Source organism: Hemicordylus capensis, chromosome 3 (genome assembly GCF_027244095.1).
Source record: "Hemicordylus capensis ecotype Gifberg chromosome 3, rHemCap1.1.pri, whole genome shotgun sequence".
NCBI classification, from domain to species: Eukaryota; Metazoa; Chordata; class Lepidosauria; order Squamata; family Cordylidae; genus Hemicordylus; species Hemicordylus capensis.
The window spans coordinates 219,770,756-219,787,927 of record NC_069659.1 but is presented as its reverse complement, the minus strand read 5'-3'; the positions used below and the strand labels follow the sequence as shown (position 1 = coordinate 219,787,927).

General features: G+C 43.4%; 1 protein-coding gene across 1 annotated transcript; it reads left to right on the top strand.

Moving 5' to 3' along the window:
- Window positions 1-5,215: 5,215 nt before the first annotated feature.
- On the top strand, window positions 5,216-12,435 carry LOC128351467 (adipogenesis regulatory factor-like). The gene is made up of 3 exons (XM_053311044.1): window positions 5,216-5,352; window positions 7,509-7,571; window positions 10,114-12,435. The coding sequence occupies exons 1-3, from the start codon at window positions 5,292-5,294 to the stop codon at window positions 10,218-10,220; spliced, it is 231 nt and encodes a 76-aa protein (XP_053167019.1). The 5' UTR covers window positions 5,216-5,291; the 3' UTR covers window positions 10,221-12,435.
- The last annotated feature ends 4,737 nt before the right edge of the window (window positions 12,436-17,172 follow it).

The window sequence follows — 17,172 nt, the reverse complement described above, 5'->3', positions numbered from 1 at the left end:
AATACAGCGAGGGTTTACCATTGCCATCTCCCATGCAGTATGAGATGATGCATTTCAGCGTCTTGCTATATTGCTGCTGCCCAGTATAGGTGTTTCCCATAGTCTGGGAAACATACCAGCAGGGCTTCGAACACGCAACCTCTTGCTCCCTAGGCATGTTACTTCCCCACTGTGCCATTAGGTAGCTAATCTAGACTTAGGCCTTGAAAAATCACCTAGCCAAAGCTCCCAGATCAGCCTTTTCCTTAGACCTCTCTGATCCCTGCAACAGGTCTCTCTGCCCTAGTCTGGCAGAATCAGCTTCTGATCCCTGCAGCAGGCACTCCAAGGGATTGCACCCCCTCTGTTGAAGAGTTCAGCTCTCAGTGATTTCAGCTCTGTGAGATTCAGCTCTTTTCAGCAACGTCTGGCAACTCTCTCAGCTCTGCTTCTGGTGACTCCTGTCTGACTTCTCCGGACTGGACCCAGACTGACTGACCGACTCTTTTCAGTGTGTGACAGCTTCCCGTACATGCCCAAGTGTTTCCCTCAGTTTTTGGAGTGCACCCAATCAGAGTTAATTTATATTTTCCTCCATTTAAAAAAAATCCATTTAACTTCCCTTTCCCTCCTAAATCAACCTTGAACTGAAACTGTGAACTTTTGACATGCTACACAATCAGAACATGGGGGAGTACACAAACATTTCAAAATACAAGCAACCGAAAGGTAATAAGCAGTTCAACACAAAATGGAGGATTAATTCTCATTGACTTCTATTTGAGAAGTCAAAAGTTATAGATGTAAACATATGGGTGTAAGCATATTGTGCCCCCAGTTTTAATTAAGAGAAGAAGTGTGCCTCAGCTATAGAAAATTTGGGCATCACGGATATAAGGGCGATAATAAATTATTATTATTATTGATGATGATGATGACGATGATGATGCTATTTCCACACAGTTTACCAGATGTTATTGACTGGATTTGGTACTTTAATTATCGGGCCCCTTCCAAGGGTCTAGGATAACTAAAGCAGAATTAAGGATAGCGTTGTAGTATTCATGCTGTCCTGAGTAGTGTGACCTTCTGTAGCTGATGTGTTATAATTTTATTGATGCCCAAGGTGTCAAGATGGTGTTCGTCTTTTTGGTACTGCAACAAGGGCACCAACAACTATTGGCACCACTATTGTTTTCTTTTTCCAGAGCCGCTCAGTTTCAATCTGAAGGTCCTTATATCTAGTTATTTTCTCTAATTGGTTTTCATCAACTCATCTATCCCCTGAGATTGCAATATCAGTTATCAGAACCTGATTCTTCTCAATGACTGTCAGATCAGGCGTGTTGTGTGCTAAATTCCTATCAGTTTGTATTCAAAAATCCCAAAGGATTTTTGCCTCTTATTTTTCTGTGATTTTCTCAATTGGATTATTTCACCAATTCTTGCTTGTTGGCAATTATTTATTTATTATTTATTATTTATTTACACAGTCAGACAGGTGTTATTGACTGGTTTGTTTTATACAGACATTGAGTCCTTCCCAAGGACCTGGGATGGCTGAATTTTATTGTCCATGTTGTTGCTGTTGTTATAGATATCGTTGCAGAATATAGGCTGTTCCCAGTAAAGTTGCTTTTTGTAATTGGCTGATGGTAATTATTATTTCTTGTTTACACAGTCAGACAGGTGTTATTGACTGGTTTGTTTTATCCAGACATCGAGTCCTTCCCAAGGACCTGGAATGGCTGAATTTTATCGTCAATGTTGTTGCTGTTATCAATATTGTCGTAGAATATAGGCTGTTCCCAGTAAAGCTGCTTTTTGTAATTGGCTGTTGGTGATTTCTGTGGCCCCTATGGTATTATTTATTTTTTTAATTATTTTTAATTATTTAAATTATTATTATTATTATTATTATTATTATTATTATTATTATTATTATATTTACACACAGTCTACTAGATGTTATTTACTGGATTTGGTACTTTAATTATCGGGCACTTGGTGCAGTACCAAAAAAACCTGAACATCATCTTGACACCTTGGGCAGCAATAAAATTACAACACATCAACTACAGAACGAATACTACAACTATATCTTTAGTTTTTCTCTAGTTATCCTAGAATCTTGGAAAGGGCCGGATGATGATGACCATTTTGGTCCACTGATAATTATGTGTAATTGATTTTACATAGAATGATCTTGCTGTTTTATTCTCTAAAAATTAGTGACACCAGACTATGTGAGCTTTTCTTTGGTCTCTCATGATGATGAGGAGGAAAAGTTTTTTTTAAAATCTTTACCTCAAAAAACAAACAAACAAACAAACAAAAAAACCACTGCTGAAAGCTTAGAAGCTTTCCATGCTCATGCCAACAGAAACTGGTCCATTAAACCCGAGGCAACAACTGTTCGGCTTTGTTTCCCTTGTCTGTACCCCACTCATGAGATTGCTGGTTTAATGGTGCTGTTTTCTGGAAACTCTTGCATAATGGAGGCCTAATGGAGACTTTACTCTCAAGTGTTTTTCATAACTTCTAATTGGGATTTAGCAACAATTCCCAGACCTCACTGTGAACATCCAGACAGTCCCTTTTTTCTTCTCTTTCCCTCATAAAGGCCAGAAGAAAGACTGCATAATGGAAACTGCAGAGGAAATAAAATGGGGAACATTCGCTTGCATAAATATGGTGATCATACAGAGTTTCAAATTTTGCTCCTTAACAGTGTTAATTGTAGAAACACTCCATTAACTGCCATGAATTAAGAATTAAGTCTTTATTAATCTTAAGTGAGAGGGCTCAGGACTTCCAAACAATTCTAAACACGCTGGCCAGTTGAGCCATTTAATATCTTTATTCATGAACATCTAGAAATCAACACAGCACATTCATGGAGCCAGGAGATCTCCAAATGCTACCTTTGAATGCATCCACACAGCTCACACTTTGCTGTCTGTGGCCCACATACAGTGCATTGTCCTGCTGATGGAAGAGTGGGGCACCCATGCTGGCTCTATAAGAATCTAAACCATGTCACTACTGCGAGTGAACGTGGTGAGAACAGAAGAACAGAAGAACAGCCCTGCTGGATCAAGCCCATCTAGTCCAGCATCCTGTTTCACACAGTGGCCCACCAGATGCCTCTGGGGAGCCCACAGGCAAGAGGTATGTGCATGCCCTCTCTCCTGCTGTTGCTCCCCTGCAAATGGTATTGAGAGGCATCATGCCTCTGAGGCTGGAGGTGGCCTATAGCCCTCAGACTAGTAGCCATTGATAGACCCCTCCACCCGTCTAAGCCCCTTTTAAAAGCCATCCAAGCTGGTGGCCATCAGCACATCCCATGGCAAGGAATTCCATAGATTAATTATGTGCTGTGTGAAAAAGTACTTCCTCTTGTCAGTCCTAAATTTCCTGACCTTCAGTTTCATGAACCTCCATAGCACCTAAAGATTAATAATGGGAGCAATGACACTGCAGCTTTGATGCAATCCTTAGGAGCCATGGAGGCTCTCTACATTTGCTATCAGCGACGATGCAGTTTGGACTCACACGGAGCCTGAGCACACACCCCAGTTTTCCACCAGCAGGGCGCAGTGTTGTTACGTGAGGCATTACCTGACTGACATACAAAGGTGATCATTAAGCAGGTGTCCTCTGTGGACCTCAAAGATCATACAGGAGGCAATAACTTCTTTACATTTCTACCCCATTCTTCCTCCAAAAGATTCCAGCACAGTGTATATGGTTATGTTTATCCTCACAACAACCCTGTCAATTAGTCTGAGAGATAAGTGAATGGCCCACAGTCACTCAGTGAGTTTAATGGCTGAATGGGGATTTGAACTTGAGTCTCCCTGTCCTAGTCCAGCACTCTAACCACCACACCATGCTGGCTCTCTTATGTTGGGCCTAAGCTGTTTGGCGTATTACATCCTGCCCCTTCAATTGTGCCCAGAAGAGGACAGGGAACCTGTCCAGTCATCAGAGCACCTGAATAATGTCTTCTTGATAGCCCAAGACAAAAATAAAAGGCTTTGGTTTCTCTTGTCCCTTCTGGGATACTTTTGTCAGGGATGACTGCAAAGGGTAGCAGGCACCCCCCCCCACCCCCACGCCTGCTCAATCTTTCCTGCTTCCCCATCCAGCACACTGGAACATTACATGATGGCAAGGGGTCAGACAATACAGTCATACCATATTATGGTTCTATCGCATGCATTAATTATTTTTAAAGGCCTGCATTGTTTAAAAAAGCCTAATTCACTCCTTTACCCCAGAACAAGCAGCAGATGTCAGTGCAGCCAATCAAGAGACTCCTCCAGCTTCCCAGGATCCACACCAAACCCTTAGCTTCCTTCCTGACCGGGATCTGGACTGGGTGAGTCCATGTGTGCAGGGATGTGTAGGGTCATCTCCTCTGCAGATTTCAGTTGACCTGGTACTGGCTAGGAGTGCGCACTGACCGATGTTTGTGGTTTGGTCCAGGTTTGGACTGAACCGCAAACATCAGTCCATGCATACTCCTAAAACTGACCTCTCTCCCCACCCCAATCATTCCTGGACAGGAAGAAAAAACTAGCCTGAAAAGCAGACCGGAAGGTTTGGCCCAATCCAAAGGCAGTATTTTTAAAGAGGAATCTGGCCTATTTTCTGAATACGTTTTTAAATGCACAAATAAACTATCAACATTACCTTCCCGCAGTAAGTATTTAATATATAGCAACATCCTCATTCCCCTCTTTGCCACCCTTTGGCTTCCCCAAACTAGTTGTCCTTAAGTCACTCCTGACCTTTGCACATGTTTTGTGTATTCAACATGAAATCCACGTGAAACATAAATAAATAAATCAGAATACAATCTTTTATGCTAGTCGGCCTCAGGATACAGAGGCCCGGCTATCAAGAGACAACAGTGTCTCCCACACAATTGCCCATGTGTTGCTCTGCACTGACATGCCAGATTGATTACTAAGCTGTTTTCCATTCAAAAAGTATTCATAAGCAACACAAATTAATTCCATTGATGTGGAAGGAAAATGCTTGCTGAGATACACCCTCTGCTTGGGAAAGTTAAAGAATGTGCTATTTCGATGCACACCTTCAGTTCTGTTCCTTGTGCTTAAAACACTAAGCCTTCTAGGAGCTCCACCCATTTAAAATATTTGCCCAACAAGCATTGTGGGGGGCTGTCCCTTGGGACATGTATAAAACCAACATAAGGTGCAGAAACCCCAGCAGAATGTTCAGAAGGCAGCTGTGGGCTTGATTCTGGAAAGAACTGAAACTGAACAGTGCTGGGAGTAGCTATGTCTGGCAAGGGTTTTAAGGGCCTTGGACAACATGCACAGGGTACAGTGCAGGATGCTGGTAAGAAATGTGCATGATTATTTCTTTGGGTTTCACTTTAAAAGCTCACTTGATTATTTCTTTGGGTTTCACTTGATTATTATTTCACTTGATTATTTCTTTTTGATTTCACTTTAAAAGTTTTGTTGTTCTTAGAGTTTACACGGCAAACTATTCTCTGTAGTCAAGTGATATTGCTTTTCCTGAACTGTACCACCTGAGGCTGCAGGAGGTGGTTTTGCAGATTGAGATTTTTCCCCATGAAAAAAATTATCTGCACATTGACAACTAGCATGTCAGAAGAGGGCTAGGTGGGACTCTTCTCCTGAGTGTGCTAGTTTTCAACATGTAGAGAGGTGGGGGGTTTTGTTTGTTTGTTTTAAATACATGATGGAACATTGAAGTGTGTGTGAACCCGCCACAAGCAGACTGAAGTGGTACAGCAGCCCAGGTACAGCTTTACAACTAAGTTAATGGATCAAACTGGCACTTAGGTAACATGGATCTTAGGTAATCTGGAGCTTCTCCACTGACTTCGTAAGATCTGAAAAGGTGTACACAAGAGCATGAGCCTAAGTGGTAAGTATGCTTGTCACATTGTATCATGCCTTTCCTCCAAGGAGTTTCGAGAAATGAGCATGGGATTTCTCCCATTTTATCCTCACAACAATCCTTTGAGGTTGGTTAAGCTGAGAGATAATGAGCAGCTCAAGTCACTCAGAGAGCCTTAAAGCTCAATGAGAATTTGAGTTTAGATCTCCCCAGGCCAAGTCTGCCATTTTCAACCGCACCACATTTAATGTTTATAGAAGCAACATTACTGTCCAACCAAGTCAAGGTCCAGCCTGAGTGACCTTCAGTTAGAATGGTTAAGACCTCCATGTGCTGTAAACAGACATTTCTGTGGATTATGATACATGAAGGAATGATATGGCCAACACCACTATATTGACTTCCTCAGCTCAGAGGATCAGGTTCCTGTGGGCGGTTGCCATTTTGTGGCCAAGAAATACTTGAACTCTTCAAGGGTGTACACAGGCCCTCTAACACAGGAGTATCCAACCTGAGGCTTGCCAGCTGTTGTTGGGCTAAAACTCCCATCATCCCCAGCCACAAACAAATTGTGGGGTCAAAAATGACCCTTGCTAACTGCACAAAGAGACACCTTGCATGTGGTGGTTCTCTGACATTTAGCAGGGTGGAAGCAATTGTCCCCCTTCATCCCCAGTGCAATGTTCTTCTAGTGGCTGTTGCTGGGATCCTATTTTTTGTGTTGTGGTTTTTCCAGATGGTGAGCCCTTTGGGGACAGGAAATCACCACCACCTTCACCTTCCTCTTCCTCTTCGTATGTACCAGTTTGAGGGTTTTTAAAATATAAATATTTCTAAATAAGTCAATAAATAAAATAAGCAAGAGCTGGAGAGCCTCGGGCTGGCCACCCCTGCTCGGCACTGCCAGCATTTTGTCTCAGTGCTGCAGTGGTTCTAATTAACAGAGTAAATCAAACTTATTATTCTGACTTATTCTGGCACTGAATTGGGAGTTTGGGGGAGAAATAGTTATTGCTGCAGCTTACTCAGATGAAAATAAGAGGTTTTGTGTACATCGTCTTGCACTCATCCCATTACTTGGAAAGTCACAGATTTTCCAAACAAGCACTTCGCTGTTGGATGCTCTCCAATTCATGACCTTAAATGTCACTGTTCCGCTTTGTCACAGGCAAATCACCCAGGTACTGTGATACACAGCACTGTGGTCCTATGTTTTTCATAGGATGTGGACGTACTCCATAATAACCATAATAACTCCATAACCAGCCTGAGCCATTTTTGGAAGGGTGGTATATAAATAAAATAAAATAAAATAAAATGGACTCAAAGAACATCTTGTTATTGTCTGCTGATATGTAGCTGATACATTATCAGAACATCTATGATTTCTCTATGTAACTTATAATGTAGACCTTCATGGCTAGTGATCTACCACGAGCAGCCATGAATTTGGCTTGTCAGGAGATACCCTATGGCTCCTGTTTTTGCTGCCTGCATCATGGGACTACAAGGATGTATTTATTTGAATGTTTTCTTCTGGCGCATGGCTTGCTCTTGTTCTTCTGCCTCCCTGACCCCACTCCTTTGCACAACTGACTAACGACTCCTGTTTTGACTGATTACAGCCAACTCCCTGGGACAGGCCGCGCAGCAAGCTATGAACCAGACTACAGAAGCGGGTCAGAAAGGTACAAGAGAAACATGATGGGGCAGCAGGGGCATGCCAAGGGGATCTCGGCTCAGAGCTGCAACTTCAGGCAACATTGCTACTAGCTAAAATACCAATAGAGCTATATACACAACCTTTGTGCTTGCTCAGTTTTTACCCTTAACTTTTAACTGTGGGGAATTCCCTGCCCTGGGAGGTCAAAAGAGCACAATTTCTCTGCTCGCTTTATTTTCCATCTTATGGCCTTGTGTTTTTTGCTATCAGCTTGTTAATTTTTGTTGTTAAGGTTTAGTTTGAACTGTAAGAGAATGTTAGCCACTTTGAGCATATCGTTGAGAGGGAAATGCAGGAGATAAGTTCTGTCAATCAGTCAAGCAATCAACGTTTGCAAGTGGTACCTGAGATGTGTGCCAGGGCACCTGACAATTTACATAGGGGCATAGCTCAGTGGTAGAACACATGCTTTGCATAAATGAGGTTCAATCTCCAGCATTTTGAGCTTTATGAAAAAAAAGGTCTCAGATATTTGGAGGGCTAGAAAAGACCTGGGCCTGAGGGTCAAACAACACCTTATGTTAAATGGCTAGTCTTACTCTCTCTGTGTGTGTGTTTTTATTTAACTTGAAGCTGTGCTGGGGTGAGGAAGGCAATTGAGTTTGAGGCTGCAGAGCATGAGGAGGAGGAATTTAAACTTTCATATTATGCCATGGTCTCAACAAAAATCACTCCCAAGCTACAAGCTGCTATTTACCTCAGGAGGACAGCTGCTGCAATTGTTAAGTACCTCCTCCCCACACATCATGGGGAGAATATGGGAATATTCGCAGAATATGGGAAACTCCTCTATCGGGCAGCAGTGCTATAGGAAGGTGCTGAAAGGCATCATCTCATACTGCGTGGGAGAAGGCAATGGTAAACCACTTCTGTATACTACCAAGAAAACCACATGGCTCTGTGGGCCCCGGGAGTCAACACTGACTCGACGGCACAATCTTTCTTTCCTTTCCTCTCCTTTCCTTTCCTTCAACCAAAGTTCTCAAAGAGGTTTACGTAGAAAAATGAATATATAAATAAGATGGTCCCCTGTCCCCAAAGGGCTCACAATCTAAAAAGAAACATGTCAGATACCAGCAACAGCCACTAGAGGGGATGCTGTGCTGGGGTTGGATAGGGCCAGTTGCTCTCCCCCTGCTAAATATAAGAGAATCGCCACTTTAAAAGGTGTCTCTTTGCTCAGTTTGCTGGAGTAGGTGATATTCTGTAAGATTATTAACATACATCCCAGGAGCAACTGGTAGGTTAAAAAAAATAAAAATCAATAAGGGGACAGTTTCTGGGCATCTGATGACCAGCAGACACCTTATTCCATCCCAATTTTTATTTGCTTATTTTCTTCTCTGAAATATGATTCCCTGAAATATGATTTAGGAAGATAGCTGGTAAAACCTCCATCATCATGATGGGCAGGGCGTGTTCCCTCCCCATTGTTGGACTGCCTCTCCCCTCATCCCCAGCCACAGTGGCCAATCGTCAGGAATGAGGGGAGTTGCAGTCCAACATCTGCAGGAGGGTTTGTGCAGCCCTAGAGTCCTCTTACACTGTAGGGACCCCAGGAGCCCTTGTGGATGGAGGCTGGGCCACCCAGTGTCAGAAATGTTGGGCAGGAAGGAACAAACCATATGTGTGTATGCCGCAAGGAGGCAGACTGAAGTTCAACACTAGGAATGGCTTCCTGTGGGGCAAACACACAAATTTATGTGTTAGTGCCCCAACACGGCTTTCATGTTTAGAACAGCAGGTTTGGGAGCAGTGACTGAGAGCAGAGAAGTGGCAGGTTGTGTGTGTGTGCAAATTTGCCTACCTCAGCAGCATCTTGGAAATATATGTGATGCATCCTAATGAAATGCATTGAGGTTGATTTCAGCTTAGAATATTATTATTTTTTATTTATTGTTAAATGTATGTACCGCCTTTCATTAAAAACAATCCCAATCTCTTGCCACACTATTATTATTATTGCTTGCCATTTAAAACATAGTGAGTGTTTTGTTATACCAGTGATTCCCAGATTGTCTACTGAGAGACACTAGTTTGCTATGAGAGGGGCTGAAGTGTGCCTTGAAAAATAAAATTGGATCCAGACACCACTCTGCACCCCTTGGAGATCAGAAGCTCCTCCATGCCTCTCCTCTCACCACTGTCTCTGCCAATGAATTTCAGTGACATCATCCAAGGGGAAGCAGAGCCACACGGGAATTCCCTGATGTACCCTAAGCTACAATTGGCAGATGGGAGGGAGTCCCAGAAATATCACCATTGCCCAGGAAGCACATTCTCCCTCTGAGCCAGGATTAAGTAGGAAAGGGGAAGGGTGGGAAACCAAGAGGAAATATTCAATGGACTGCCCTACAAATAGCAAGGAGGATGGATGGACAGACAGAGAGACATGTGTATGTGTAAGGATGATGTGAGCATTCCCTATTAACTCAGAAAAGAACTGCCTTGGGTATCAACAGTTTTGGAAACAGGGATTTATAATATCCTTTCTTGCTTATTTACAGTTGTGGACCAGGCATGCAAGCTGGCTCAAGATGGTATTGACAAAGCAACTGGACAAGCGGCAAATACTGTCTCTGACTTAGAGAAAAAACTGGGACTTAAGAAATGATGGCAGCATTGGTATTTAAAGCAGAGAAAGAATTGCAGGCATCCTAAGATCCATGCTTTCCTCTTCAGTTTTGTAATGATGATCCTCTTTATAGAAAACATGAATGATGTTCTTTTTCTGTTTTCATTGTATAAATTTGCATGCTGGGGGGAAATTGTTTTGTAACCTTCAGAAGAAAAACTATCCAAGAGACAGACAACTGTATTCTGCAGTTCCGACATACATAGTTTTGATTTATTTCAGACCCATTGTCTCTTCTATAATAATGGCAACAACCCGCATGGCTCTTCCCCAAGGCAAGATATATTGCCACCAGCCCAACCTTGTTCCTAATTCTTTATGTACAAACAAGATGTCACATGACCTTCACTACATCGAGGATCACTGGAGCATCTTACAAAGGATACTGTGTAGTTGTGCTACGCTTTGTCAAGTTACACAAAAAGTCCCTACATCACTAAATTAGGGGTCAGTGCTTGGTAACTGCCGAACCCAGAGGGGAAAGGCTGTGGAAATAAGGCTGGTGACAACGGGGCTGGACAGCAGGCCCTTTGTGCCGGAGGGTGGCTTGGTTCTACCACCCCCTTCCCTTGTTAAAGTGGTTCGCGGAGCAGGGGGGTGGGACTAGAATTTGGCCTGGGAAGGAAGGGCTTATTTTCCTGATTTATTCAAATTGGTGTTCTTTTTCCCAGTATTTACTCTGGCTCCAAAAGTGGAGCTCCATGTCTTGGAATTTTCCCCCTACCAAAATTATGGACTGGTTTGCTGAGTGGCTCAGGTGTACAAGATGGTGATGCTACACCACATGGTGTTAGCACTTCACCTAGGGATCATTCATAAACTGATGCTATGCTTGTAGTAAAATAACTAATACAGAGTGGTCACCCTGAGGTTCTCCAGCTATGGTTGGACTACAAACCCCATCATCCACAGCCACAATTTTTATTGCAGCCGGGAAAGATAGGAGGAGTTGTCCAGCTACAGCTTGGAAGCCTCAGGTTGGCCCTTCCTGAACTAATGCAACCAATAGCATTTGCTGCTTTGCTTAGTTTGCCTTCCTGAGATCAAGACAACCGTATGGTGCACTGCTAACCTGCACTGTTTGTGTGCATTTAAACACACACTTTATTTCACCATTAAACTGGGAGGGTTTTTCATGTAATGTTTAATAGATGGACTCTATTCTTGTTCTGTAATTGAAAGTCAGACCAATCTTATTTCCCCAGGGTGTGTCCCAGTTCTTGGAATGACTCCTGACTGGCCACTTGTACCACTGTGGAGCAAGAAGTATGCAGGGTGGCAATATAACGCTGGATTGTTCATTCTCCAACCAAACAAGAGCAACCAATTGACAAACCACTTTGTCATTTCTGTAATTAAGCATCCAGGGGCGTAGGGAGCTTGGCGGGGGCCGGGGGACAAAGCCCCCCCCCAGTGTTCCAAAGCAAATGCATGCCTTAAGCCACACCCCTCTTGTGTCTGATGTCAGTCGCAGGGGAGGGGCCAATGCCCGGGGAAAAATCCCTCCCTCCTCAGCCAGCGTTTCATTGAAATGCTGCCTGGAGAGGACGGGGGTGTGCCTCGTGCTGCCGGCCAGTGAGCACTTTGCTCACCAGCTGGGTGTGGGAGGGAGCAAGGGGTGCCCAGGCTAAGGGTGAGGGGGATCCTTTGGGGTCCCCCAGACCCTTGGGACTGGGGGACAATTGTCCCCCCTTGCTCAATGATTGCTACACCCGTCAGCATCACTAAAGCACAAATAACTATTGCTGTCTTTGCTCAATTTTTGGGATATTAACAATTATTCTGCACATTGTCAACTTGCACTATCTGTGTATGCAGTTTCTATACACTTAATTAAACCTGGGGGCTTTGGAGTAGGTTTTTTGACATACTGGTGTCTGTTTGTTTTTTGCTAAAAGATAAAGTCTAACTGAAGATTTATTTTAGCTCTGGAGGGGATGTAATGTTATTGTAGTTAGAATGGTTCCCAACTAGTTAACAACACTCCAGAGTTTATTAAGAAATGTGCAGGCTGGCAGTGTAATACTGCATTATTAGCTCTCCTCCAAGCAAACTGGATCGACCAACAGAAGACCATAGTAATGCCTGTAATTCACCATAGTTAATGTGCAAATATTATTTGCTACCTTAGCTCACAAGACTTTGCTTTTGTTGATTTAAGTATTGCAAAATAAAAGGTGCATGATAAACTTCACTATATTGCGGTTACAAATTATAGTATTACTGAATATTCTAACCTGCAGTTTTAATGGGAGTCAGCAGTAATTGGGAAGGAGAGGGTCAAAGGTGCCATCACACCCAAGCCCTCCTGGCTGACATATTTAATTATTTTTACCTCTTTCACTGTCGAGATCTGCATATACAATGTGGAAGCCAAGAATACAAGTTTTTATTTATTCATTCATTTATTTATTTATTTATTAGCAAGTCCTACATCCTCTTTGACTTATGGCAGCTGAAAGCAAGTTCAAGCATGCAAGTAGATCACTCAGTGACTGTGACATCATGTCATGACTTGTTGGAGATCTTCACAAATGACAGAATGAACACCACTGGCTGATATCCACTGAAATTAAAAGGACTAACTTCTCCTTTTACTTTCAATGGGACTACTCTGAGTAATTTTCCTCATGTCAGCCACTGACAAGAATTTCCATATCACTTCTCCATCTCAAACACAATCATAATGTTGTATGTCATTTTCCTGCAGTTAATCTTTTCAGCCACAGTGTGGAGCAAAAGTCCGAGGATACAAATCTAAGTTTTTCTGTGTTTTCTTTCTGGAGCCACATGCTGAGATTAGAGAGTAAGAGTGACTGCAATAGTATACACAGTTACTTGGGAGCAAGTCCCACTGAACATGCTACCATTTATTTCTATGTACACCTGAACAGGACCTGGCTGTAATGGAGAGAGGAAGACTATACCATACTGATCAACAACTGGTTTTCTGGAGGACCACGTGGAGGAGGAGGTCGGTGGTGGCAGGTCAGACTTTGATCATGCTGCCCTAAAAGAGGACAGCTAGTGCCATGCCTATAGCGGATATTCCTTAAAGACACACTCTCTTTCTTTTGTGTTGGTACCCGAGTGGTGAGATAGTAGCCCTCTGGGGGCTAGATTTGGACCTGGAGCCACTGGTTGCCACTTCATTCCATAACAGTTCCAGAGGGCTTAAGATGACACAAATGTTGCCATTAGGTAATAAAGGGGGGGAAATGCCAAAGATAGCAAAATAACTGACAGTGAATTACATTCCATGGCCTAGTAATGTTCATATTCAAATCAGGCTGAAAGTATGCGTCTGAATGATCGATGCTGCAAGAAGGCTACGATGCTAAAACATTTATCCCAATTTTCAAGATTTCACCATTTCAGACAGATTCCCCATGAAATCACGCCTCTAGTTTACAGAGTTACAAAATAATCAAGCTGACACACAGACTCGGAACACAGGCTCTAGAGGAAGGAGCCGTTATCAGGAATGCATGCTCCCCATTCCTCCACACACTTAAGTGTCTTGGATGTGGCACATGATTGGCCACATACATTCCTGTGCATGTGATCATTCCCTCTTTCACTGTGGAACATAGGAAGCAGCCATATACTGAGTCAGAGCAAAATAAATGTCTTCTCCAAAGCAAACCGGAGTATCTAGAGTTGCCAGGGAGGGAACCTGGAACCTTCTGCAAGCAAACCTGCAAATGCTCTTCCCAGAGCAGTCCCATCCCCTACGGGGAATACCTTAGTGTTCACATTTAATATCTCATTCAAATACAAACCAGGATGGATCCTGCTTAGCAAAAGGGACAATTCATGCTTGCTCCTCCCATAGACCACTTAATGATTTCATGCCTTGGATGAATTCTCTCTCCAGAGTCCTTTTCAAATTTCCCTTATGGTACCTGTTGATGATTGGTCTTGTGTGGGTATTTAGCCTTAGATGCAATTTACTGCCCACTTTGGGCTACATTCCTAAGCAACCCAACTCCGAGAAGATCTGGTCCTGGCACACCTGGGGCCACTACTGGCCTCACCCCATCCATGGGCTGTGCCTCAATCAGAAGGATTTGGGCCTTCTCTTTTTCTAGATCACATCAGTGGAACTGGTTGCCTGTTCGCTTCTGGGTCCAATTCAAGGTATTGGTTCTCACCTACAAAACCCTTACGGGCTTAGCACCTGTATACCTCCAGGATCACCTCTCTCGGCCAGTTGTATCCCATCCTGTGAGGTCTTCTCAGCTGGCCCTCCTTAATGTCCTGGGGCTTGGTGTAGTGCGTGGTGACTGGGCCCATAGAAGGGCCTTCTCTATGGCTGCTCCTCTTCTTTGGAACACTCTTCCGCCCCGCAGATTCATTCAGCCCCCTCCCTGGTTGCTTTTAAGGCCCTTCTTAAGACATATCTGTTTTGCCAGGCATTTTCCCTTTAATAATTTATTTATTTTTAAAAATGATTGTTGTTGGTATTTCTGTTGTTCACTGCCTAGAGTCTTTGGAGGAGGCAGTATATAAGTAGTTTCAATCAATCAATCAATCAATCAATCAATCAATTAATCAATCAATATCATATACAATTGAGATGTGTGTGCAGACACACAAGTTACAACAGTTCACGAGCACTAGCAAGTTGCAGCTCTGATGAATAACCTCAACTCTGGCCTATGTTTGGGACTCAGATTTGTTGAAGAGGCAATATTCAACTAAACAGGATATATAAGGAGCTGGGAAATGTATGGCCTTCAATTTGTACTGAAAATGTGTGACTGAAATGTTTGAGCACACTGATGTGCTCTATAGCCCTACCTCCCACTCCATAGAGAGACAAATGCTGAATCCATGGTGAGATCCTCCCCATGATTAAAACTGCTGCTCACCCAGCAGTCTGAATCACAGGGAGGATGTCTCCCTGGGTATAGCATTTCTCTCTGCAGACAAGTGCATGGAGAGTGTGTGGGGGTGAAGGGGGCATGGTTAAGGATCACATTGGTGTGGGTTTGTCAGCACATGTACATGGTGACTTAATGCCTGAAAAGGGCTCTCATCCACATCTTTGGGAACTAGTGTCATTTCTTCTATATACCTTGGAGACTGGAGGCTGAACTTATTTACTAACATATCCTGAGGCCTGTAAATCCTTTCAGCAGCAATGGCTCCCACTCTCCCTGAGATCCCAGTGCCCTTGATTACGGTGGGACGTATCCCTCCCTTCTGCTACCAGTCGGCTGCCACACCCTTTGGCACAGGAAATGCCAGCAGGAAATAAGGAACTTACTTGTTGTTCTTGAGAGAACATGGCTCATGAGCTGGCACACTTTCCCCTCTTTCTCAAAATACAAATCCTAGAGTTTCTTGCACAAGCCCTCACTCTTCCAAAGCTTGCTTATTTTGTTCTAGCATGGTCTGAGTGACTCCAAAAGAGCTCATAAGGTTGGAAACTCAATATAGATGGGGGTGGGGGATGCATAAACATCTTCAAGCACAATCTGTAATTTAGGATCTATTTTTTCCCTCCAGGCAATGGGCTTGAAACCTGGGCGGAGCCCCTCTGGAACTCATCACATTAGTGGTGTTCCTTGCAAGGCCTCAGAGCCCGTGGTGGCTTCCATCAGCCCTGAGTGCAGCTCTCTGACAAATTGCTTGCTGGGCTGTATGTGTGAAGCTTCAGCTGAAGCCAAATACTTCACACACACCGGCATGGCAGCATACAGAGCCAGCTGTTCCCACCATGGAGTGTTGTGCTTTGCCTAGTGCTTGCGGAGGAGAGGTTCCAGAGAAGCAAGAGCCCTGGTCAAGCCCTGGTGCCGCAAGGCATGCATGGAGTGCTGGGAAGTGTTGGACTACAACTCCCATCATCCACATTTGCTCCTGGGGTTGATGGAAATTGTAGTCCAAAAACAGCTGGAGAGCCTCAAGATGGCCACCCACATTCTGGTTAGTAAGATACACTTACTTTGCTCCTGGCACCATGTGCTTTGCACCTGCATTCTTACCCCTCGGGGAGCCTGTTAGGCACTTCAGGTCAGAAGCTGCCAGGCCACATCCAGCCTAAATAACTGATAAAATGTGGACCAGATTTACTCAAGGTAAAGGAAAAGTGTACCATCAAGTCGATTTTGTCTCCTGGCACCCAGAGAGCCCTGTAATTTTCTTTGGTAGAATACAGGAGAAGATTACCATTGCCTCCTCCCACACAGTTAGCTTTTCAGCATCTTCCTATATTGCTGCTGCTCGATATAGTACCAGATTTGAACTGGCAACCTTTTGCTTGTTAGTCAAGCATTTCCCTGCTGCACCACTTAAGGTGACTCCAGATACTTGGTAGCAAATAATAATAATAATTATTATTATTATTTCTTGTTTACACAGTCAGACAGGTGTCATTGACTGGTTTGTTTTATCCAGACATCGAGTCCTTCCCAAGGACCTGGGATGCCGGAATTTTATCATCAATACTGTTGGTTATTATAGATATCATCGCAAAATATAGGCTGTTCCCAGTAAAGTTGCTTTTTGTAATTGGCTGATGGTGATTTCTGTGGCCCCTGTGGTGTTAAGGTGCTCTTCAAGGTCTTTTGGAACTGCACCCAGGGCGCCAATTTCCACTGGGATTATTTTGGTCTTTTTCTGCCACAGCCTTTCAATTTCAATTTGTAGCTCTTTGTATTTGGTGATTTTTTCTATTTCTTTTTCTTTTATTCTGCTATTCCCTGGTATTGCCATGTCGATTATTTTAACTTGTTTTTCTTTCTTCCCGACTACAGTTATATCTGGTGTATTGTGTGGCGATGTTTGTCTGTTTGTAGTCGGAAGTCCCATAATATTTTGACATCTTCATTTTCTTCAACTTTTTCAACTTTATGGTCCCACCAATTCTTGGCTACAGGTAGCTTGTATTCCAGTGTATCATCCCTGCTACTTTGTCTTGCCTTTG